At 36.8% G+C, this 27175-nt stretch overlaps 1 protein-coding gene across 1 annotated transcript; it reads right to left on the bottom strand.

The window, feature by feature from the left end:
* rasef (RAS and EF-hand domain containing) lies at positions 1-25222 on the bottom strand. The gene is made up of 18 exons (XM_038305321.1): positions 24742-25222; positions 21707-22036; positions 16136-16282; positions 15588-15678; positions 13704-13799; positions 11528-11605; positions 11317-11432; positions 10071-10139; positions 9928-9994; positions 9645-9733; positions 8816-9104; positions 8511-8651; positions 5263-5413; positions 5079-5160; positions 4798-4912; positions 3310-3417; positions 2348-2424; positions 1-1979 (listed from the first exon to the last, which is right to left on the bottom strand). Exons 1-18 carry the CDS (start codon positions 25053-25055, stop codon positions 1880-1882), a joined length of 2460 nt encoding a protein of 819 aa, XP_038161249.1. The 5' UTR covers positions 25056-25222; the 3' UTR covers positions 1-1879.
* Positions 25223-27175: the final 1953 nt, after the last annotated feature.

Raw genomic sequence — 27175 nt, forward strand, 5'->3', positions numbered from 1 at the left:
ACACATTTACACCCGATGGACAGTATTTGAAGATCCCCAACTGTTTTTTTTTTATTTTGTTGAGGTTGAATGAATTAGCCAGGGGAACATATAAGGTGTAACACCAGGAAGTGGAGGAATCCAAGAAGCCGCTGACACTGGGGGGACTTGACTCTGGAGAAGCTGTTAAACACTCAAAGTTCTACTGTTCGAAAATATATTGTGGTGTTTGAATGTCTTAGTTTCATAATTGTGTTGCAGTTGTTATTTGTAGGTTTGACTTAGTTGTATAGCTTTATTTATTGTTTGTCTTGAGTTTTTTCTCTCCCCTCCTTGTTGTCTATTGGCTAGCCTATGTGTTTAAATACTCTAGCCTATGTGTTCATTGGTTTCTTATCCTTGGTTAGATTGGTCTTAGTTGTTATCTTCTTTTGGGCCCATTTTTTCTGAATTTTGAGTTGTTTGATGGACTTTGCTTGTTAGTACCATGGCAAAAATAAACGGAGGCTATTTTTTCAACAAGTTTGTTGTTTGAATGACTGCTTGGTCCTTGACATATTCAATAAAAGTGATTTAAGTGTTTTTAAGTGGTTATGGAACCTGGAGGGAACATTGACACTCTATCCAGAAACAACCCTGGTTGGGATTTAATCCATCTGGTATTTTCTAACCAGTGGACTCTTCCTGTAAATCCTGTCAAGCAAAGAATTGTGGGATACTGTAAAGCTCCTCTTTGGGGGACAGAAACATCAGCAAACATTTCTATGCTAAATTAACTATCCAGTCTGTACGAATGAGATGGGCCCTCATTCTCCTTGTTTCCCACTCAGCTGCTTCCATTTATTTGATAATCACATCTGCTTCTGTTTCTATTTTTTATTTTTGTGTTTAGCTTTGCTTAGTTTTGCTGAGCTTGGATTACCACTATTTTACTTCCATTGCTCTCTCTACCGGATTTCTTCTCTGTCAGCATTGGAGCAAACATTAACAGCTCCTTTTTTTATGCTGTATTGTTAGGAAGTGGAACAATTTAAGTTTTTTTGGAGAGTCTTTGAAAAAAAGTGATTTGAGTCTTCAGAACTTTTGGGTTTTAAATATTTTGCAAACTTTTAATCTAAAATATACATGTGTCACTTTCTGGCACTGAAAATGGAAAGTATGTATGCATGTCTTTTTTACAATAAATTTGTGTACAGCTTTTTTACAGTTAACAGTCTGTACGCTGTTCTACTTTTCTTAATATCTTTTATTTACTACTTAGAACAATCCTAATATTTAAAGCAACAATACAGCTATAAACTCTACAAGGAAGAATAATCTAACACTGTTTGGTATTATTTTAATGACGTTTTGCAACATGGTACCTGAAACCATAAAATATGGTCAAGTAAGCTGCACATCGCCATCTTAGATTAGTCTCATTATTCTTTTCACTTTCAACACTTTCTGTGTTTTGCAACCAGTGTTTAAAGCTTTATTTGTGCCTCTTATATTATCTTTTATCATTATTTCATTATTTTCACATCCACTTACTTGATTTTTCAACTCCTCATACATGCTTCACTGCAGCTCCTCTTTGGGTTAAAATTTTGACTGATTAAAAAAAAAAAAGCCCTATAAATATGTCGAAAAGCCCCCCTACCCCCAAAAGAAAAATAATAATCATGAGTATATTTTTCACAAACCAAACATTTACAGTCACTGAAAAGCTCTGACATCCACCAATTGAATCTTGTTTCTGCCACATTGTCCATAAATAAAACAGCTCTGGCTGTTGATGACAACCTGTTTGTGTGTTTCTTGCTAATTGTTTGTGTCTGATTTGTTTGGTTTCTGCAGTTATTCTCTTTTTATTTTTCAAATGAGGACAGGCGAGGAGGTTCAGCATGGGGGTATATGATCAGGTGCAGCAAGAGAGTTTTGTTTTATTCTTTGGAGTACTCAAGCTTGGCAGTGACGGATGCATTTTCTCCTCAAAGGTGGCCTGCTTTTTCACCAACCTGTCAGATCCAAAAAAAGAAAAAAAAGGAGAGACATCAACATCTTGTAATAATTCAAATTATAACTAATTTCATTACTTGAAAAAATCATACATTGTGATTTCTGGATTTTGTTCTTAGATTATTTCTCTCACAGATGACAAGCACCTACAATGATCATTTCAGACCCCTCCATGATTTCTAAGTGGGAAAAATTGCAAAATAGTAGGGTTTTCAACTGCTTATTTTCCTCACTGTAGGCTTTTGTAGTAAAAACAAACCCCAGAATGGCAACACGTAACAGAGCGTCTAACATTTTTTGGCCAGGGAAATCTGATACATCAGGCAGAACATTAACCAAACCAGGATAAGAAGACAGAGCATCTCACCTGGCCAGGTGCAGTACAGCCTCCAGGATGTTGGAGCCATCCTTGGCACTGGTTTCACAGAATAGTGTGTTGTATGTCTGGTGGGTAGAGGAAGAAAAACATTATTCATTCTGTGAGATTGATTTGAAAGTATTAGTGTCTTTTCTCGCTCAGTCTGAAAACTAACTGTGAGGAGAAGTTAAAAGCAAATTAATGGAATTAGATTCATATTAATCAAAGTTTAATTATGTAAAGGATCTTTCTGTCAGTTTTACTCTGGCTATGTCTTGTGTCGCTCAAACAGAGGATACATTTGTTTTCTGAAAATCAGGACATCATCATTCTCTGTATTAGCAACTGGGGGAAGAAACTGTGGCTAAGAAAGAAATATGTAACCAATGTGACTTTGGGGTGTGTCTGTGGAGAAAGCAGTTGATAAGTTTCCTTTTAGTTAAGAGAAAACATAGGAAACTGCAGAAATACAGAGAAGGTTGGAAAAAGAAAGATGGATGGAAGCTTTTGCTGCTGTTACTGTTAAGAAATTAGGAGCATCAGAGTTCTTTATCATTTTAACGAAGCTGCAACAAGAGAATCAGGTTTTATTTATTTGACAAAGAATGGCTTATACATTTGTGCCACAGGTAACAGTTTGCTGTGGAGGCTCCTCTACATTTGGGCTGGATTCTGATTCTACGTAGGAGCTATCCATCAGGTTATTGTATGAATACCTTCACATTTAATTTTATACTATTGTATAGACTTCATATTATTTTTATAGAATTGTTTCTTTCATGTTTAAGGTGTTAAATAACTATAAAGTATCTATTTTGATTTACTAATTGAGGAAAGGTAAATTAGAATTAATTGTCCTCTCAAATCTATATTATTAAGTATATTTAATAATTAATTGCTTAGACTTAACTACTTTGACAAACTTTGTTTTGTTGTTTTCTTACAAAGGCTTTTTGTTACTAGTGTATTACCATGGCAAGCTTTTGTCCATAGTTTGTAGGAACACAGCCATCTCCGTCTCGTCGAAGATCGCACTTGTTACCCACGAGCATGATAGGAATATCATCACGCGACACATCCTGAGAAATGAAACAAAAGAGATATGCAAGCTATGACTGAGTCCTCATTAACCCCTTTAACTGCCTGTTCAATCAAATAGTTGATTGAACAGCAAAATGGGTTAAGCAGAACACAAGACTTAAAAAATGTTAACCAGCTTTTAACACAGTGCAGCCCTATTTTAACAACCCTTTGATACTGTGCGGAGGTCAGTCCGAGCACAGTAACAAAGATGACTGTTGAGTGTAAATGGCAAGCACAACTGTACCGGACCGTGCCAGACACAACCAAACCACACTAACATGGTACTAGTTCATCAGTAGGGTTTGGCATGGTTCAGTTCTGGCTCGGTTCTCAGATAACAAAGAGTGCATGAACAGACTGTTTCATCTCCTTACAGTCGGCCTCCGTAATCATGAAATTTCAGACATTTATAGAAACACAAGCTTGCTCCCTACCGTACCACATGATATCCAGTGATGATTCTGCTTAGCAGCGTGATGAACCTCAAATCTTGTCATTGTTTCCTGCATCTGAAAGCCCTGATTAGACTATCATTCCTTCTTCGCCTGACTCTCCGCACTCTTCCTGAATGATAAACCGGGCATACACTGTATGATTTTTTTCCCCTTTTTGGGCTAATTCTCCAGTTGTGCAAGAATTTTTTGGATCAGGCCAACTTTCAGCCTAATCGCACGTTGTGTCTCGTGTAGTATACAGGGGGTAATGAGGGGTGATCAACCTCTCGCAACCACCTCCCGAGCAGGAGTCGTAAGGTTGGGTGAAAATCAAACATCAAGATCGCATCAGAGCCTCAGGCCGCAGTGTGAGAACTTACATCATGAAATTTTAAACCTTGTGGTTTCGTCATGCAGTTTGAGCTGTAGCTACGTCTAGCTATTGAAAATATCACACAGTGTATACCTGACTTTATGGGCGCCGCCATGTTGATTTGCTTGTTTACCACTAGAGAGCAGTAGTACCATAGATCATCAATAGTAGGCGAGGAAATGTGATAGTGTGATGTGTAAATGGTCGTTAAGGAACCAAGCTCGGCATGGTTAACTGATCTAACCTCGGCACGGATCAGTTTGCAGAGGAAAGTGTAAATGGGACTTATGTGTACATATCCTGTCCTCTTTTTACTAACATCTCACTACCAGCTAAAAACCAAGCATGCATTACTATGACATCACAAGGCACCAAACACAACAAATGCATGCTATCCTTTGAAAACTTACATATCGGCTGCAATTAGGAGAAAAGAAACATGCAACTTAGTTTTGATTATTAATGATTAACAAGTTTAACTTGTCAGCTTGATCAGCTTTATTGATTAAAACATCGTGGGGAAAAAAAACAATCTATGTAGCCAGCTGGAAAGCAAAGGTTTGTCTTACCTCAATCATGTCCACCCATTCTCTAACATTCAGGAAGCTTTTCTCACAGTTGACATCGTACAACAAGAGTACACCATCTGCACGTCTGAAATAAGACTTGGCAATACTGCGAAACCTGTTGGGACAAGAGGAGAGGTTTCAATGAAAAGAGAGCATATCATCTCAAGGAGGTTAAGTTATTTTAAGATTATAGCTCTTATATATAGCTACAATAAACTTTATTGGTTGTGTCTGTTCTGTATCTTATTGTTCTTGTTTATCATACCGATTTTAGCGCTTACCTCTCCTGTCCTGCAGTGTCCCATAATTGTAATAAAACTGGTTCACCATCCACTATGAGTGTCTTCATCTGAAAGTCCACTCCTGAGAACACAGAAAGGGACAAAAACTAACTCCACATCAAGGTATCACTAGTGCAATATGTAGCAATAGGAAGAGGGAGGACTTTTAGTTTATACATCTCACCCAGAGTAGCACTGGAGTTTAATTTAAATTCATTCTTGCAGAGGCGAAGCAGGAAGCTGGATTTTCCCACAGCAGCATCTCCAGCTAATACAATCCTATAGGCCTTTTCTGAGGTCATGTAGCCAAGGTCGGCATTTTCCTTGTCATCGTTCTGCAGAGGAGACACAGCAGCTGAGTAAACATCAGAGGACTACGAGTTCTAATCAATCACCTGATCCACCTAATCCATCCATCCATCCATCCATCCATCCATCCATCCATCCATCCATCCATCCATCCATCCATCCATCCATCCATCCATCCATCCATCCATCCATCCATCCATCCATCCATCCATCCATCCATCCATCCATCCATCCCTTTGCAGGTCTTTTAATTTTTTCCTGGCTTTTGTGGACAATATCTTTGTTGGTGTTACCTGAAATTGGTTTGGTTTGTACAGAGCCCTTGATTTTCCTTTTGTTTGAACATTGCCGACTGGCCTTTTCAATTCCTTAGAGAGAGGTTTTTATCCGTTTCCTGTTTAATACCATTCAACTACCTTTTTCCGTGGATCTTTTTACAATTCTTTTGCTTTCCTAATTAATCAGAATCCATATATGTCAGTGGCTTTTGTGCCAGAATATGGGGACCCCAAAAATTCAGTCAGTATAAGAAGTAAGTGTTTAAAATGTAATTAAAAGATACATTGGTATAACAGGATCAGAATCTGACTGGAAACACTGTGTGGAGGAGACATGGTTAGTAGCTGAGAATAACCAAGTGCTGCTGAAGTTACACTGAAAGCCACTAAACTTCTCAGAAGAATCAATCAAGTTTATTGCCAAGAAGGTTTGCACATACAAGGAATTTTACTTGGAAGCTGTGATGATTTGGATCACTAAATGACTGATCCAAATCTAGACAGTGCTAAGAGCAGGAGAGTTGTAGTCAGTCAGGGGTAGAAGCAGTCCAAATGCAGAGGTTTCCAAAAGGACTAGGTGAGAGAGGAATTCACAATGGACACAAAATAATCTGTGACGGGAGTCATACTAACTGGGCAGAGTTTTCCAGAGGGGGAGATGTAGTAGACAGAGCCGAAGTCCAGGCTTGGGTCATACAAGATGAGAGAACAATCCAGACAGAGGGAGAAGCAAGCAGATTGGGTTGAGTGGCAAGGCAGGAGGTCAATGTCCAGAGATTGGAAGCCAACAGCAGTATCCGATAGGGGCAATGCAGACATCAAGTGACAAGACGGGTCAATATCAGGTTAAAACAAGGATTGCTGGATGGACTACTAACACAAATGGCTTCCAAGAATCTGACGGTTACCCACTGGAAAGCCAGGAATATATAGTGCTCCTCTGAGATGCAGCAGTTCACAGTAATTGGAGCTGCTGCAGATGTAACTGCTCATACCAGATACTGCCAGTGCAGCTTAAAGAGCACGTAGTGAAATTATGGGAAAACACACAGCAGCATCACAGGCAGTAATGGATAGGAATCAATACAGTGGTAGGATGAAAGATGCACAAGTCTGTTTGGATCCCAGAGACTTAGCTCTTATACACACACGCACTTATTACAAGCAAACACTTCATAGATGAGGATGATAACCTTAACAAGCCATTCAATGTCATTTGTATAACATGTGAATATTATCAGGCCAAAATCACCAGGGTCTCTGAACTTTTGATCAGAGTTATCAGAGTAGTGTCTGGTGTTATTATGATAAAAAGATAAAAAGAAAAACATCACTTGACAATAAAAGGTTTACCTTAACCATTAAAGTATGGGTGGAATAAACTTTTTTTTTTGTCTTATCATTAAAATTCTTTGAAAAAAAGGCATAAAAAGCAAAACTTCTGCTGGGGAAGCCTGGGGAAGGCCAGAAAAACTGCATGGCGTGATCTAAGCAGGACCTCCTTAGCTCAGCGTGTGCTGCTGTCACGGTTGCTCAGAGACAGACAACACTCACCTTCACCTACACTGTTCTCATCTTACCCAGTTACACTCGATACGCCACCACTTCCCTAGAAGTAAACACTTGCAAAAATAGAGATATAAGTGGGAAGAATCAAATCCAAGGCTGAAAAGCATCGGTGGGGATCAGAACAAGGAAAATTATATATAATAAATATATAAAAATATGTTATGCCGTCTAACATCGCTGAAGAAGAATCCAAGAGTGTGTGGGTAATCACCTATTTGTGCTGTGACATTCAAAAGTTTAACTTAAAGTTAAATAAAGAATTGACTTGTGAACTACCTGTGACAGAGACAAAAGGATTGTGTTATGCAAAGGACGGTGTGAGATTAATTAAACACACCTAACTCATCTTTCACCCGCTGCACTGGTGCTTTAAGGTATAATCCCTGAGGGAATTCATAGTGCATCTTCTGCAGGGAGAGTGGACACCTACTGTATCCCTTATTTTTAAGAGTAACTTAATCAGCTGTTTATTCATTTTAAGTGGGGTCTGTTTCATATGATGAAACCCACTAACTGAATGATGGAGAATAAAATGGAAAAGTTTCAGGTAATAGTGTTACTGCCATCTGGTAGATAATACATAATCTCATTAAGTATTTGGTTGTGCAATAACTAGGTGCACATTGACTTTTAGTACACCTTTCTAATTGTTTGGTAAAAATGTATGCATGTAATTACGGTTTATGTAGCTTTATTCACATTACCTTATATGCAAGAATGTTTTACAATAAATAACACATTTCTAATGAAGGGTTTTAATTCTTTAATTTTTAATATGATGAAAAACTTTCAACTTTGGTTCTGTAGAATGATAGCTCATATATGTTTCCTATTGAAGTTTAATTCCTAACAGAGTGCGTGGTAAAATATCTTGTGTTGCATGTTTCCCCATATCCTGCTAGAGATGGCTATATTTTAGGTTTGGAACTCCCTTCTTCTGTTCTTTATTTTTAAGGACACTGCAGAATATCTTCAATTGTCAGGTAAAAGGACAAGACTAAAGAAAATGGCGTAATAAAGTTCAGCAAGAATCTCAAAAGCATGAAAAATGATTGATTATTCATTGTAGAAGATTCAGAAACATTTGCCCTTTTCCAACTAAAATCGGAAGAAGTTGAAATGGTGTACACTAAAAATCTATTTATTATTTTCAATTTTTAGTATATTTGTTAGAACTTAATAAAGGGATATTGAACATTGGTAGTTTTGTAATATGTATCACTTGATTCTTGATGACTTTTATTGAAAAATGTTTTAACTTGTATTTTAACATCACCTTAACACTGATGGCGCTGATAGTTTTCTTCATTGTTGGGGCAGGAGGTGTAGTAACACTGGGCCCGTCATTGGGCTTCCAATCCAAAATTGAGCTGCAGTCTGAGCCAATTGCTGACTCTGCATCCTGGGTCTCTGCTACCTGTGACAGAAACATACAGTATCTTTGACACTGAGATAGAAGTGTGTGGTTATGTCCTCAGGACTGTTTTTTTTTTATCTGTTCACATATTTCTTTAATTCCAGATTTTGATTGACAGAATTTTGCATAGAATTTCATAGATGATTCAACTTCTAAAATCTGACCTCTGTGTCAGAGTTTTCTCCCAGAATGCTGTCATTGTTGTCATGAACATCCTTCCTTTTCTCCTCTTCTTCCTCATCTTGACCCTTAACTTCTTGCTCCCAGTCGAAGCCGCCATGTGAGCCTCTTAGCGTAGACATGCCGCTGTCCATGTAGATCTCAGGTAGGCTGTCCTCTTCATACTCACTGCTGTTCCTGCGCCTCAGCCCAGGGTCACAAATGGCCAAGGCCAGAGTGTCACAACTTGGCCTTCGGCTGTACAGTGGGAAATCATCTAAACGCTGACCGAGCCTGAGTAAAGGAATATTACATTTGATGACTTATTTACATCCCATTAGCTGGCATGAATTTGTCAGATTGGACAAGTGGGGTTTAGATGTGGAGCTCCTCTGGGGTCCATAATTGGCCCTTCCTTTATTACCTCTTGGGTTATTTTTAAGGTAAATTAGTTTGATAATCAAAATATTTTTTTTTCTGCCATTATCCTGACTTCGTAAATTAAGCTGATTCATTTCTTGTAACCATAACTTCCTAATCTTCAGTCATTTCAATATTTGTAAATTGTTTTTTCTTCTATTTTTAACACTAACAGGTACAGGCTATATAGACCTACTGCTTTCTTTGGGTTGCAGAAAGAAAAACTAGGACAACCATTTTCTTACCATGTGCTTAGGTTCATACATAACTTTAGAAACTTTGTAGCAGTGGCTGACATTAAGATTAAGACATTTCAGCAGAACAAGTAGGATTTTGTATAGCAGTGCAGAGAATCTACAGATTATAAAAACAGCATTCTATCAAGATGGTAAATACCTCTCTGTTCTGATTTACCTGTCTAATAATGCATGTGGTGATGGGTAACAGATGCTTTTACTCCTGATTCTGTTCTTGATGTCTCCAGGGGATCCACCGTTACCAGACTGTAACACACATTAGCAAACCTTTTTTGTTTTCCTATTGTCTGCATTTATCCCTAAAAAATCTAATTCAAAAGAATGTTCACACTAATTTATAGTGAACTGAAGGGTAAAGTTATGTTATTGTCTAAAATGGTAGTGAGTTTTTTTTTTTAGGAGGTGGTTCCATCCAGTTCACTGTGAAAAGGGGAGGTTACCCTTGTGATCTTCTCTAGAGCTGCTCTCAGACCATCATTGCTGTCGTGCAGCTTCCTGTTGGCTGTCCTGTCCACACAGAGAAAAATAAATGACTTTACATTTATGATTTCTTTCTCTATGCTCCTTTTAATGTTATACTTACTGCAGAATCTCAATCTGACTTTCCAGGATGTCTCGCTCGTCTGAGAACTGTTTCATGAGCTCCTCGTCTCTGCAGCAAAAAGTAAGACAGAAAACACCCACTTTCTAATGTCTAACTTTGAAAAACAAACAACAGGTGATGTATATTTCATGCACTTTATATGCTTGTTAAGTTCTCAACAGAGCAGTGAAGCCCCAGATTAGAATAAGGAAGTCTGAGATCAATTCTGAGTAACAGCTGTAAGATGAAGAAGCAACTGTATGAGGATGATGAGAGGATGCGTGGAGGCCAAGTATCTATCAGCCTGTGACTTTTGTTTCGTCTGTTGCTAGGCAACTCCTTTGGAGAAGATATTGTGTGTATTGAGTCATTCCAGGATATCCTGTTGCGGCTCTGACAAAACAAAACTTCCCAGAGCAAAACCTGCGTCACTCAGCAGGTTGAGGAGGGCCCTTAGCCAATCTCTGTCCCTCTGTTCACTGGTAGCTGTTATAGAGAAACCTCAGGACAAAATTATGAGTTTTATACCCGTATGAAGAGACAGTATGTACAAACAAATATGACACCCTGTAAAAAATTATCAGTTTGCACAGTGGTGCAGTCTGTATCACTGTTGTCTTGAAGCAAGAAGGTCTGGGTTAGATAAAATGTTTGATTTCAAAATCACTAGAGAGCTCCTTGAATTTTACAATCTGTTTCAGTCTCACCACAGTGTTCACTCTGACTTTAACAGAGGCCGACCAAGGTAAATTAGTGGAATTTAAACAGAGCAAAACCCCTTTAAAATGCTAAAGTTGAATAAAGAATGTGTACAATGTTTGCCTGAAGTGATGTAACCATTTCAAGTGAGAAAAAATGAAATAAATTCCTTTCCAAGAAAGAGCTTTTTATAAATATGGTTAAAAGAAAATGTTAAGAATGTGTTTATTTTAGTTTAATTGTCATCGATATAACTAGATTTTTTAAAGTAATGTTGAAATTCATATTAAATGTCCCTATTTCTAAGTAAGTAGGGTGTCCCAAGTGTGTAGACTACATTTCACTAGACAAGGGAAAAAACTGGGTGAAAAAAACCCTGCCATAAAAGGTCTTTATTCCATTTAAGCAATAGTCAACAACCAACCGACCGACCAACCGAAACTGATGCAGAACTGAAGTTTGCTGCTCTTTTAATAAAACATACAGTATTTGGTTAAAGTTAATCTTCATTAACTCGGCGAAGTTGTATAAAGACCCAAGAATTTACCGTTCAGAGTTCATGCTTTGATCAGTTAGCTCTGTCTTTAATCCATCCATCTCACTCTGCAGACATGCAACCTTGGTCTGAGACTTCAGCAGCTCCTGTTTTAACCTTTGGTTTTCCTGAAAGAAATAAAAAATTACCAGACACTCAGAAAAATAAAGCAAAGCAGCAGAGATATTGTGTAATTAATAAATGCAGGTGTATCCAAACTTACCAGCGTTAGCTCATTGATCTTCTTCTTCAAAGCTGGGCTCTCATCTTTGACGGTGATGTTCTTGTATTTCTCCTCTATCTGGAGGGTAGAACATTTCACCGTTTTTATACTTCATTAAAAGTAGGCTAGCAGTAAATTCTTAACTAGATCATTTCAGTAAAGTTACATCAAGTTCAGTTTGGCTTTTGAAAATAAACATGTTTACTCACAAGGTTCCTTTTCTTGGGAGGACAATCAGTGTGACTGGGCTGGAACTAATTTTAAAGAGGCAGTTTTTGTTTTTAATCTAACTTCTTCAAACTTTGCCCCAGTGTCTTTTTTTGTGTGAAAAATCTCATTACTTACAGTTTAGGTCATCAGCATACTTAGATAAACTCGCCTCTGACGTAAACAGTCTTTGAATGTTTAATGTCTTAATGTCTTTTCTTTTGGGTAAGTAGACTGATATTACAATGAACAACCTCAATGTTTAAAGGAAACAGCGATGCTGATCACAATATGGGAATTCATTGCTGCTTTTCTTAGAACCAAACACACACAGGCTTACATTATTGCATCTATCAAATATTAGTCATATGCTTCTCCACATGCTTCTCTGGTGTTTTCATGTCCTTCTTTGCTAAATGTGTTTGTTTATATTGGTTTATATATTGGTTTCCTGGCATTGATCTGCTCTTCTGTATGGCCATGTAATCTTAATTAGCTGAAGGTCAGAGGTCATTCCAGTAGTTTAATGTTTTATAGAATCTAAGATTTTGTTGGTTCCACTAGTGCCAAGGTTTCAAGCATCAACCTAGTTATATGAGGTAAAGTTGAAGAATATGTAGGCATTGCTGCTTTAATTCATTCACTCTCATTAGAGCCACATGTAGCAAAAAAATGTCCCAGCATGATGCTGCCAACACTCAAATGGCTCACAGGCTTTAACTTTAAACCACTTTGACAAAATAGTTACATTTCTGTCTAGTTTGACTTAAAAGGAGCAATAACGTCTTTGGAAACATGAGGCCAATGTTAATCCTTGTTTTGTTCCTTTACGTATTGAACAATTTCTCTGTGAAAGACCTCTGTTTTTTTGCAGCAGTAAATATTCCCGATTGGCTGGTTGAACGTTTTGGTCCGCTGGATGCACTCTGCCATTTTGGTTCTATGCTATGTTAGAAAGCCTTGAGTGGCTGCTATTCATGTTCACATATCCACCATTGTGCACATTTATGTTCACATGAAACGTGCAGCTATGTAAACAGCAGATTAGAGAACAACACATACAAATGGGCTCCAATGTCTCACCATAGTATCTGAAAATATACCTTTAGTTCTTCACAAAAGTATTTGTTTAGTTCTTTAATTCTAAAATGAAGAAATGTCATTTATTACTTCTGTAAACCTTTTCCCTCAAAGGTATTTTGAAAATTTTAGTCAAGCTTAAAGATGTGGATTTAAACAGGGTATTCCTTCCAAATCCAAATATTCTTAACTGCACGTTTAAACTGGTTCTACAGCAGCCACACTGGAATTAAAGCACATTTTAATCTGTTATAAACTAAGGCTTCGGTGGTTCCTTACCTTTCTGACCACCTTAAAACGTCCTCATGATTGGAAATAATAGGCTTTGCTCTGAGGGCGGTTCAGTGTCAGAAAACTGACTCATTTTGGTAAGAAGAGCAGAGCTTCCAGATATCAAACCAGAATTATGCCAAAAGCTTGTTAATCACAACAAAAGTATTAAACAAGATAGTATTACACATGCATGCTCATATTTGAACTTGTGTGTATGGTTTTGAGCATGTCGATATAAAGGAAATGTACACTAATTTCAAATAATACATTCTTGTTTCTAACTTAATGTTCTGTAAGTGGAATATTTAGTCCATCCTGACAGAGACAAAACTGATGGAATGATACCAGCTAGTTCCTAAGAAATTTACTTAACTCAGCCTTAACATTAGAATCCTAATCTGGAGATTAGCTATTTCATAGCTTACAAACTTTATAGACATATTAAATAATGCATGGAGTAATGTTGATGTTTGTGCATTAACAAAACATGAGCAAAACTAGGGATGTAGGTTATTTTTACAAGGAATTACCTGATTTGTTTTAATGTTTTGTCTATTTGGTGTTTATCCTTCAAAAAGTGTTAAAGTCAATTGGATGTTAAGCTGAGGAAATATACCATCTGCATCCTCTGGATTTTACACTGAAGCTCACACACTTCAGTGTCGTATTGCCTTCGCAACTCATTCAGTGCTGCCTCCATTCTCTTCTTCTCCTGGGGGAAAGACACACAAGAATTCACAAAATCGCATTTCATTTGAAAAAATATTCAATTAAAACTGTTATTTTCAGTTTTAATGGGAACAGTCATTAATGCTCTACTAACAAAAAACTTGACAGGAAGTTCAGTGAGTGGTCAGATCCGGACTTTCTGCACATTTATCACACAGTTGGAAAACACATGTGATCACCCTCTGATTTTATTGACTATGTTACGACTAAACTAACAGCAGCTCCTTACATAACACACTGGGACAGTGATAAGACAAGGCTTATGCTCCTGCTTAAGGTAAATTGCGTCAGTTTCCAAACACAATGAAATAAAGTTGTATAAATCAAGAGATCTGAGAGCTGACTTGTACAACAATTACCATTTCAGTCAATTTCAGGTTGGAAAGTCACCTACTTTGAATGAATGCTTTAAAAGAAAGGATGTGCTTTATATCTATCTTTTAAATGTTAGAATCAATTCCAGCTACATGTAGTACAAATATCTATTAGTTGGAGTCTAACATAAAGTCAAATGCTTTCAACAGGGATGCAATAAAATTAAATCTAAATAAGAATTCGTAAAATAAGGGAATTTTCTTTCTTGGATTACGCAGTTAAGGCAATTTACCAAAGGAATAATTTACATTTAAAATAACAAAAAAGTGCATTGTCTTATTTCAAATTTATAATATCGAATTATCTAATTCCACTGGCAGATCAAATTAACTGTAAATAACTTATTGTACATAACTCAGTGCTGGTTCCTTATTTTTTGTTGCTGGTTCCCCACATGAGTTTCCCTGATGTTTGCTGGTTTTGGTTTTCAGTATTTTTTTTGTTTTAGGTTGTTTGCCTCAGTTTTTCATCATTACACTTACAAGAACTCGTCTCTGCCTCACTCATCTCTGCATTTGGGTCCTCAAACAACCTCACCACCCATGTTGACACCCTGGTGTGTCTGAGTAAGCAAGGTGGAATACAAATGCAACCCTCACTTTTCGTACTTCTATTTGTTCATAAAATAAAAATAAATAGAAAGTATTATGACATAAAACCCTAAAAACAGAAATTTAAGTTTAGAGTTACAAATTTAAAAAAGTGACAACAGATTAAGAGTTTTCTAAATTGCATAAATCTTTCCACCTTGGCGAAAACAACATTTTAAAATAAGAGGGAAAGAAAATAAACAAACCAAAGAATCTATAAGATGTAGAACATGATCTGAAGGTAATTTCAAATTGATGTTATAGTGCTTCCGCCCTTCATGCATTATAGATATGGAGATTCCAAGTTTGAAATGTCTTGTTTTTAATGAAAATAGTTAAGGGACAAATTATTGTTACACTATGTTCTCTAGTTTGTAAGTACTGGCTGCTATCTGACACCTCAGTGATGGTGGCTTAACTTACACATTGTCGTTTTATCCTAATGCCACCAATCTTATCGCCACAAATATATGCAGCCTTATCATTTTACACAGGAGGATAAACCATGCCCCAGTACCTCTGTCTGCCCACCAACTGGTTTTATATCCACAGAGTAGTGAAATCCATCTGATCAGCAGGCGTGTCAGAATTGGTATCAGTAATCTGATATACGGCTGTGCGTGTTTGTTTGACATAAGGGAAGAGCTGAACAAACGCAGTTTGCTTATCACACTGCTTACACAAACTCTAGGGAAAGGAGCAGAAACGGCTCACATCGGCTACCCTGGCATATGAAAACAAGCTAATCTTCTAAATGCTTTTGAGAGTTGCATTGTTTCCATGTGTTAATCCAAGCTTTGTCCCACCTGCTCATGTGTTTTCCTCTCTGCAGCCTGGATTCGTTGGTCCATCTCCTCCTCCATCTCGCTGAGCTGCATTGATGCTTGGTCCTGTGCTCTGAAAAAGCATCAGCATGCTATAATTCACAACCTCCATGGGTTTTATCTGTGCTCCACCACAGGACTCCAAGGCAATGGCATGTATTCAGATGAAACTACCATCAAGATTTCTCCAAAATCAGGGAATCAAAACTGTTTTAAATAGTTTATATCATACTAACATCTTGTTATATGTATAATCTGTTAAGGATATGGGGAAGTGAGTCAAATGGATCTTTGCCTTAACCTTATGTCAATTTTGTAAATGGGAAAAAAAGTACTTAATTATCTTGCTATCCAGAATTATGCTGCATTCTCTTACCAGTAAATTTCTAAAGATTCTTCATCAAGTAAAATTTCAGCTCTTATTCGATCGATAAAATGTTTCTAGAGTTGGTGCAACTACAGCTTTGCCAGTGTTCTCAAATAATGATATTTTAAAGAAGATTCGGTACATTTGGTCTCTATTTACCTACCTCTTGATGGCAAGAGCCAGATTCTCCATCTCTGAGTTCTGCTGCTTGATCTCTTTGGTGAAATTAACGATGACTTTCTCAAACTGAGGAATCAGTCTGGGCTCAGTCAGGCTGATGTTCTGGTACAAAGTGGCTGCCTGTTCGTGCCTAAAAGAAAACCAGGACACTTTTCATTGTTTGTGCCACTATTTTACCGAATCTATTAGATTCTGATTTGACCATAGACCTTTAAGTTTTTATTCACTACTCTTTATTTCCTAAAACTTTATGGTTTAATTTTGAGGCATTGAAAAATGCTTTCAGACGGCAATAATTTTTTTTTTTTTTGTCTATTTCTCAAGTCTGAAAATTTTTTCTTTTAGTGTTTTATTCTGCCTTTTGTAGTCGTCCAATGATTGTATCACAAAACATTTTGTTAATATTATAATCAAGGTCTTTATAAAAACATTTTGACCACTACAATTAAGGCCTGGCAAGTTATTACCGTATGAAAAAAAAACAACATAAGAAAATGAAACCCAGAAACTTTTGGATTGTCCTTTCAATTCGGAAATGTCTCATCCACCGATGTAATATATTTTTGTGCTGGAAGAAATAAACGTACACTCCTGTGTACATCAAGGTAGAAATCATCATAACCAGAGCTTTTGTATTCCTAATTTCTTTGCTTGGTCTTCAAACTACTTCTGCCAAACAGTAGTTTTCCTGGTTCCTCCTCACTTGAAAAAATCATCAATTTAAAATTTACCTGCTAATGTCACTTTTAAGCTTTGGACTTTGGTACATTTCTTTTTTATAAGATATCACAACTATATGTTGAAAACTACTTTGCTGTTTGTGTGTAATTTTTTGCATATTTCTTGACTTTTACCCATCCATCCAACTTTTTTCATAAGAACTAAGGACAACCTAAAGTCTGAACCATTCAAGTGATGACAGTAGCTAGTAGTGACACAACGAAATGAAAATATGTGCAAAATCTGCAGTTAACAAATATAAACAGAACAGATTGTTAGGATGGAGTTTATAACATCAAGCACATCAATAACAGAGCAGCACAAAGAAGGGCTCAACTGTGAAGTTGAATAAAACCCAAACGTGTACATTTACAAGATGTATATTTTTGTAGTTCCTTGACTGTAATAACCCTCAAGAATTTACAATGAACTACAACATCGTAGGAGTGGAAAACAACAGCAGAAAGGTCAGGTTTAAGAGGATGTAGCTTTCGGTAGCGGAGGTCCCAGCAAACTGATCCATGGACACTAAAACTGGCTGTGGGAATGTGGAATTGCCACCTTTATGGTACATATGCAAATTGCTGTTTGCGGACTACACCGAAACATAATTTTTACTGTGAAATTTGTGCCAAAATCTTTCTTTGGCAATGCTTTTCTTTATCAGGGAAAGTCTGAGATGCTTACAAGTCTTTTTTCACAAGTAAAATCTCAGTTGACTAATTACTACATACAAATGACTTATTAAATGCTTGTAATACTGTCCGGCTCTAACACTGCACTATTGAATAAGTTAGTGATCGAAATCCGAGACTGCCTGACTATAGGTTTGTATAAAACTAACAAGTTTTTTGCAAGTATTATACCATTTAGCAAGCAGGAAACATTAATAGAGATTAAGCAGTGTTAACACCTGTTAATGCAATGTACAATTTACATCCTATTTCAAACATGCTGCACTTTTCAGAGTATTTAGCATTTTTCTTCTCCCCCATAGAGTCTGAGGATGTCAAAAGTCATGGATGAATTACTGTATGTGCTGAAACCACATATCTCAACAGTAGACATACACGGGTACAAGGCACTCTTTAAATATGACCAACAAGAACAGAGCTGTGAGATGCCAACAGGGTTGGTGGCACAGAAACTTTCAAATGTGGTTTTACAACCAGAGCCAGTAGGGGGCGATGGCAGAGCACTTAATTGTCTCATAAACACTTTACTTAAGATTACTATCACAGGGACTTATAAGAGGATATGTTAAAGGTAGAGTGTGTAGTACTTACAGGGATTATATAACATACATATATAATCTATATGTATGTTATATATTGTCATCTATGAACTGAAAGTCTCAGTATTTATGTTTGCGTTGACTTAGAAATGGCTATTTATAATTACATTAGGAGTGGGTTTGCATTTGTGGAGGCAGACATCTTTGCACTTATAGCAGTGCAGAGCTGACAAACTAGTGATTATAGAAATCACAATTACACTTGAATGGGACTGCAGATAGATATATGCCTATATATGATCTACACAGACTAATAAAATACTATTTATAAAATTATCTATGTAAACTAGACTTACACCGGCCACGACCGACAACTGCACGGTTATTATAAAGACGACGATTTACAGTTTTTCTGAGTGGACTCTCATCTTTTTTCTGCCCTCGCTCCATGTTTGTTTTGGTCAGAGGTAAAAAACGGGGACAAATCACATGGATATTAGAGGTAATTTAGACAGCGTTGCTGAGCTCAGGCAAGAATCACGGTGCAAAGTAAAAATGGATGGCATACTTTTTTTTAGCTTTGCACAAAGTAATGAGAATCATACATCAACTAAATAAAAACCCTCACTTAGCAATTTTACAGATGTTTTGCTGTTGATTTTCAGACATAAAACATCCTTTCTTCTTTTGGAAAAGAAAATATGAGGTATGAGTTCATTTTTCCAAATTACTGTCTCTCAGCTGACTGATGAAGCAGAGGCTGTGAGAGTTTGAAGATAAGCGAGTTCTTTCAGCAGAAAACACCACTGTGACAATCAATGTCCTGATGCCTCAGTTCTGTGGCACGAGGATCAGTCTCATGCAGGGCTGTTGGCCACACAAACACACACAGTGATATATGCACAGAACTTAAATTGACTTTCCTAAGGTTGGACTGTAATTTTGGAGACATATGGTCTTGTCGTTTAGCCATTTTGGCCATTGTTAAATTTGGATGGAAAAGAGGGAGGCTTGCAATTCCTTGAAAGAATTATCCCTAGTTGGAGCAATGGGGGCGACAGCATCATTCTGTGGGCTTATATTGCCGGAGGAGGGTCTGGTGCATTTCACAAAATAGACAAAATCATGAGGGAATATTATCTGGAAATACTGAAAAAAACAAACCAGCAAGATAAAGCTAGGGTTCAAATCGGTCTTGTTAATCAGTTTCAGTTGCTCCCAGAAACAAATTGTACAAAGTCTATGTACAACTTCTGATTTTAAGATAGTTAGAAAAAAAAGATCACAAAATAACTTCTCCAACAATTATAACAAGGGTTGACTTGTTGACAACCCTTGGCTGACCAACTTAATGAAAATTTGAATTATTTAGGTGTTATACTAGCCTGACGTAGTCCGACTCAATTCTAGTCAGAATATGAGTCTGATACTGCTCCATAGAGCTGTGATTATGGGGCGTGTTTTGAACGAACCAGGAAAAAAAAATGCCTCTGCACTCAATTGGATAGAACTACAACCAATAAGAGCAACGGAGTGCGTGACGTATGTTAAGCGATGCATAGTTGTTGTCCACAAAAATCAAAGCGTGCAGTTTCACGCCTAGAATAAGAAGATGAGACTTGATCGCGTTTCTCTGTTCCTCTTTTAAAATTAATTTGCTGTCGATATCTTCTAGAACAGACCTAATAGCAGAATCTACTCACCTCAACTCTCCAGCGGCAGCCATTATTGTTGTCACCCAAGCGCGCTTTGGTCACGTGGTTGATAACGTTACTCTTGATCATCTGTCCATCATCGTATAAAGCCCGCCCTGACAATTTGATTGGATCGCCTGACAGTGGGCTTTAATACTCGCGCTACTATGGAGCAGAGCCAGACCGAACTTCCCCGAACTCAAACCTTGTGGGCGGGACTAAGTTCGGACTGGCACCCAGGCTAGTGTTATACAGGAAGTATACATGTTTTCATTTTGACAGTTTATGTAAATATCAGGTTTGAACTGTAATCAGCAGTTACCCTGTACATTCACAAGAAAAGAAGACATTGTTTTCCCTAGATGAGAATGAGACACAACACTACATTAAGTTATCAAGCTATTTAAAGGTCTACAAGAGGAAAATAAATATATATATTTTTTTAAATGAGAGAAATATTTGACTAAATATATACTAAATATCATATATCCAGATCAGGGCCTGAATTGTTTGAAGCAGTGATAGACGTTCTGCAAGTAATCTCCAAGACATCAAGCCGGCAAAATAAAGACCTTGAGACATTGACATACACCCCTGTTTGCTTACAGGTTACCAAATCACACAGGGCATCACAATACATGACAATAGACTCATTATTATATAATTATTGAATTTTTGCCACTTTTGCATTAGGGCAAAAGTGGCATTGGCTGTAGTGGTTTGCCATGCAACTGGTGGGTTGCTGGTTTAGTTAATCTCTGTGTTTCTCTTAGGCAAACAAATTCACATGTATTACCAACTGATGGTGGTCAGAGGGCTGCTGTTCTATCAGCATGTCCCTGGGCAGGTGCCCTCAAACTTTAAAAATGACTCCTGCATCGTCAAACTTGCAAGAGATGCAATTTCTTTGCAACTTTTCTGTACTAGACCTTCATCAGGCAAATGTCTTCTCTTGCAAGTTGGACAGTGTATATGAGTCCTCTTTCAAATCATTCATCTAGTATGTATTTCATTTCCATATTTTCTACTGAAATGGGCATTTATGAGATTTTGGGGGTTTTAAAATCTGCATATCTTTCGTTGATTTGAATCTATTATTTAAAGGCACTTAGAGTATCTCAGTTGACCTGCTCTCTAAAATCAAAACTGACTTGAGTTGAAAGATAACAGAAACATACTTTCTGAATGAAACAATCTAAGAAAACAGGGATAAATGGCAAATTACAGAGACGTATAACCAAAAATTAAAACAATTTAAGAAAATTATTCATCCATTGACATTTTTCATCCTGAATCAATCATAAAGAAGAAACAGCAGTGTTCTTATCCTGTTAGCATGAAATCAATAGGCAGTTACTATCAGATACTCCTCATACAAGGATCCAGAATTGCTGTCTTGTATGTATTAAGCTTTTTTTATACTCCTCTCTCTTCATATAAAATCCACAAATAGCAGCTAATAATGGTTAATATATAATATAATATATGTAAAGCTCTATATATTTATGCTTATTAACAATATGATATTGAAATGTTTCAACTTAAACAAAGTTGTATTATATTAACATTAAACATTATTCTTTTTTGGTGTTAAATGTATTATACAGACATCATTTAATAGCCATACTGTCTGAATTTCATACAGACTCATTACTTTCATTCCTCCAGAGAAAAGACGCACATGACGATTACTTTTCCTACACAACATAGGCTGTACAGTGAAATATTTTTCTTAAGGGCTGTATTTGCACATATTTTTGAGTCTTTAAAAGTAGCCTTTAAAGATAAATTGTCAGCATCAGCTTTACGCACACTGAGCTCTCTGTTAAAGGGACTCTTATCTTTCTGAACATTTCCATATTTCTAAAGCATGCAGACAGCCGTGCAGGTGCGCTCTCTCTCTCACCTCGGGATGAACTTGGCCTGGTCCCCTAGCCTCTTCTCGAAGGTGTCCCAGGCGATGGACACTTGTCCTCCGTCTGACTCCATGTTCTCTCCGTAGCGGTCGTGAAAGCCGTAGATGAACTCCTGCAGAGTGACGGTTCCGTCCTGATCCACGTCTAACCTCTGGAATATCCTGTCCGCCTCAGCCGCTGACACCTGCAGCTCGGCGCAGATCGTCAGGAACTCGTTTCTCTCGATTCGCCCGGAGTTGTCGACGTCGTACGCGCGAAAGAGGGCGCGCAGCCGGTCCTTCTCGTCAGCGCTCATACCCTGTGCAGAAGGCTGTGGGTTGCTGCAGGGCGAAAAGGAGGACTTTTCATGAAATTACAATCACCGCCGATACAGAGAATCCAATCAACCAAACAAAGTATCCAGTGTCTTTTTCTTGGGATGACAGAAAAACAACACAAGAAAAAAAAAAAGAAAAAAAAAAAAAGCTCGCGTTCCTGCGTACTACTTTTCGCAACTTTTACGCACAGATCAAATTTTGGATAAGGTGTGTAAACTAAGACTAATCCTCCGTCTGTGGATAAAATAGTATGTTGGACTCAGGTAGCGCACCTGCCCTCAGAGTTTGTCCCCTCCTCTTTCTCTTCTCTAACAATAACTTTACGCAGATGGAAAATAGCTGCGATATCTTTGCATTTGGTGGCAAACGCAGTAAAGGAAGCAAATTCCTCCGCTACGATGAAAAATACCGTGTGGATTTAACTATGGGATTGGGATTATACGTTTAATAAAATAAAAATAGGCCTACTGTCATCCTTAAGGTATATATATATATATATATATATATATATATATATATATATATATATATATATATATATATATATATATATATATATATATATATATATATATATATATATATATATATATATATATATATATATATATATATATATATTCAGTGGCGTAACGACACAACAACAGGCCCGTGAGCAACATTATCTGTGTGAGCCCCATATAAAGTACAACACTCTGGACCACCCATAATTCCAAGTAGTAGTGTAAAAACTAAAATACTCAAATACATAGTTCTTTTAAGATCTTTATTGCGTTTTGAAACATATTATAGCGTTTTTTTTAACCAACCATCTAATGAACTATACACAGATATTGAAATAGTAATTCAAAGTACCACTGTCTGCTTTGCTATTGGTGTCGTGTTCAAACGTCTCACCATCCTGTTGAAATCTACCATGTGTTGGGGTATAAATAAGGTTATAAATAAGGTTTAGTCAGTCACCTCAGAATCAGGTGGGTTTCAAGAGGAATTTTTCGTACCATTACATCTCCATACAAGCGTCCCAATTAACATTTATATGTATATATTTTTGTTTTACTATTTGGGTATGATTAGAATTAATGATATAGATACTTATAGGTAAGCAAGAGGCAGTGTGACGTAATTATATCATTATAGTATGCAGTTACCAAAGATAAAAATGTTTAGTAGTAATCATTTATTTATGCAACTATTCCATATAAAACCTCGACTATCTCATAATTAAGAGATTACGATGCACCATTTCATCGTTTGACAAACTATGATATAAATCTTTGGAGAGAATCTCATGTTTAAGAGATTTCCATACTTTTTTGAGGTATTATCGCTGAGATAATAAAGAATTTCCCTATATAAGACAAATATGTTTTAAATCGATACAATAATGAAGCATCTATATGCTATATAGTGGAACGACTGTTACTACAACTTATGGCTAAGCTATATCCTGATTATTGGATTTTATGTGATAATGGTTTTATAATTAAATAATGACATCTAACACTTTCATAATTATGAGATTGTAAAGTCAGTTATGAAACTGTTTAAAAACTTCACTCATTATTGGATGGCTATGAGACATTAGTCTACACGTTCAAGTCGTAATTGCGATTTTCTTTTAAGAATTGTAGTATTTAAGAGATAATTATCTGATAGCTATGTAATGCTATTAGTTTAATTACTTGAGTCATGTATATGAGATATATGAGATAGTACATGAATGTTAATACGAATGCACAATACAGTCTAAATCTTTACATATAATTCCTTATTTTCAGCACACTGACAGGAACTCATGAACATTTTTGGTGATTATTTTCCTTACTACTTTTAGCTGAAAAACATTACCAAATTTACAAATCATGTTTTTTTTTTTTTAACCTTGCATCAAAGTGTTATTTCCCTCTCTCCTTTATACAAAAAAGGCTTCTTAATTTCAAACCAGGCTGACCTGCATGTATCCTTAGATATAGCAATAAACCGGCGTCAAGATTTTTAACCATCTGGTTAAAAGGCCAGGAGGATACTAAACATAACGTATTGTTATATTAAAAGATAAGATGGTTGAAGCCAGTGATTGATCCAGCTTAAAAAAGGAGGTGATACTGTACATGTTTCGGTACACAGATCAAGGTAAATTATTTGTATATTTACAAAGTCCTTTCAGTTTGATGATTTATCAGCTTTTTCTTTTAAATTGTCTTTACACTATCACAAGTGCAGAGCAATGAAATGAAATCTCTGCATTTAACCCAGTGGGCTGCCATTGTGCAGCGCCCAGGGAGCATTGTTAAGGGTCTTTGCTCGGGGGCCTAGAGTGGCAGTCTGAACTCGGATCCTCTGGATTCCAAGCGCAATGCCCTAACCCCTAGGCCGCCACTCCCCTTTTTATATAATGTGAACTTTAAAGGTTCTGAAGTTTTAACTCATTCAGAGGGTATACATGTTGATTAACAAATGGTTTGTCAACATTTTTGCATTCAACTTAAATTAACTTTAGTTTAGTTGTTCACAAAAGATGATAAATAATGGTGATCTAAAAATGTTAATTCCTTCATTATGTAGTGTTATTTCTAGTCGAAGTGTTTGCAAAACTCTTCACATGTTACTATAACTACACTTTAAATACCTTATACTCTGAATTCATGTCACATTTTCCAGCAGAAGCATGATGTATACGAAAAATATGATATCTACCTACTTACCTGATCATGACCTGTTCTTTGTTGATAGAAAACTCCTCCAATGGTACAGACTTCTCACCTTCTTCAATTTTATTCTTCTGACCTTGGTCTTGCAATCCACTGAGGAACTCCTCTAAGGTAATTGTACCATCACCATCAGCATCCAGGCGGCTAAATATGCCTTCTGCTTCTTCAGATGGGACCTGGAGCTCCTGACAAATGGTGGAAAATTCATTTTTTTCAATCCGTCCTGAGTTGTCCGCATCGTAGGTGCGAAAAAGTGCTCTTAGGCGGTCTTGTTCCAGCTTGGCCTTTTTGTTTTTTGTAGATGCCATAGTGATCAAGCTTTAACTTTAAGACGGTTGTTAGAACCAACATTAAAATCGGAGAGTACTAAACTTAGATTACATTTTGGAGACAGAAAATGATGTGAGACACCTATAAGGTTAAAACCAGAAGAACAGTCTCATCAAGAAAAGGCGACTGTTTCATAGATAACCCTCTGTCATTCTGTTACCTCACTTTTATATTCCCCCTCCTCCTTTATCTGCCTCTCCTTTCATTTTTTTTCATCTATTTATCATGAAAGATGTCCTGTTAAGGCAATTACAGGACCCTTGAAAATAGTGTTGCAAATGCTGTTAAGACCATGGCTGTTATTAAAGAACAAAAACCCTCAGGAATAGAAAATTAACAGAGGGAATGTGCAGTGCTATCCATATGAAGTACTTTATTTATCAGGTTTCTGAGTGTTTTTTTGTTCTAAATAGAATTTTGTTTTGCCGTAGCATAGAGTTGAGGTCAGTAAGGCTACCACAGAAATTTAAAAGTCAAAAAATGACTTTTAGGTCAAGGAGGTCCAAAATGTGATGTCTATTCAATCCCTTGGTTAATTGTCTGTAACTGCTTTTCCTTATAGGGTTATGGGAGGGCTGGCTTCTATCGCCAGCAGGCATTGGGAAAAGTGATAGAGTACATCTGGGACAGGTCACCAGTCCACCACGAGACAACACAAACAACCATGCATTGAGAGACCTGTTGAACTAGTATTCATCTTTCAGTATTGGAGAAGGAAGCAGAAGTAACTTAGGGACAACAGTTGAGTAAGGTGCAGAAGATTGTCCTGCAGCTTTGGAATGCTGATGCTTTATACTTTAAGTACTGGCTATTTGGCATTTAGCTGAAAAGAACATGCATAGGCAGACAATGCAAACTCTGTGCAGAATGTCCCCTGATTAAAACCCAGGACCATTTTCCGCAAAATCACTGCTGCTAACTGCTCCATCATGTAGCCCCAACATATCAATACCTCTGAATAAAAAGCACAAATGCATGCCAATGTTATGTGATTTAATAGGCCTATTATAGTGGGTTATTTCACAGAAGGACTTAGAAATCTTAGAAAGTTTTTTTAATTGTCTTCACTTCATATGTCATTGTTGTACTGCCAGATTATTGTAAACAAACTGTAACTACAGTTGTTAATTATTTAACAATTAGTTGTTAATTATTTATATTAGATCATTAAAAGCTGTTAGCCATTAATCACAATCAATTGAAACTGCATTTATATGAATTTACTTTGATTAGAATAATACATTGTTAAAATATTTAATTCTAATTATTAATCATATTCATAATCAGATACATAATTGCACAGCATTGGCTCATAGTGAGGAAAATTGTGTAGGTGTACAGGTTTGTCTCTAGTGTCTTATGACAGCTCTTTGGTCTTGGCCATGTTAGTAGTTGGATTTTTACTGATTGAATGGGGTGGACAGGTGTCTTTATGCAGCTAACAACCTTAGACAGGTGCATCTAAATTAGGGTAATAAATGGAGTGGAGGGGGACATTCCGAAGCCAGACTAACAGGTCTTTGAGGGTCAGAATTCTAGCTGATACCCTGGTGTTCAAATACCTATTTGCAGCTGTATCATAAAAATGAATTGTTAAAAAAAAGTTATATTGTGATTTCTGTATTTTTTTTTTTATCAGAATATGTCTCTCACCATTGACATGCACCCATGATGACAATTTCAGACCTCACCATGATTTCTAAGTTGCAAAATAGCAGTTTACTGCTATTTACGCCATTGAACATGACAGTATGTTGTGTGTTTTTTCTGGAGATTTACAGTGGCCTTGAACTTTTTAACCTTTTGCCACATTTCAGGCCTCAAACAGAAAGATATAAAATTTCAATCGTTTGTGAAGAATCAACAAGTGGGGCAAAATCATGAGGTGGACTGAAATTTATTGGATTTTTTAAACTTTTTTAACAAATAAATGAAGAGTGGGGCGTGCAAAATGACTCAGCTGCTTTACTTTAAGTGCAGCAAACTACTATTTGTCATAATAGATAAATAGAGAATGGGCAAAAAATTCAGTCTCTTCATGTGAAAAACTGATAGAGACATACCCCAGGCAACTTGAAACTGTAATCGCAGCAAAATG

This window comes from Cyprinodon tularosa, unplaced genomic scaffold (genome assembly GCF_016077235.1).
Source record: "Cyprinodon tularosa strain WSP-4 unplaced genomic scaffold, ASM1607723v1 ctg115, whole genome shotgun sequence".
Taxonomy (NCBI): Eukaryota; Metazoa; Chordata; class Actinopteri; order Cyprinodontiformes; family Cyprinodontidae; genus Cyprinodon; species Cyprinodon tularosa.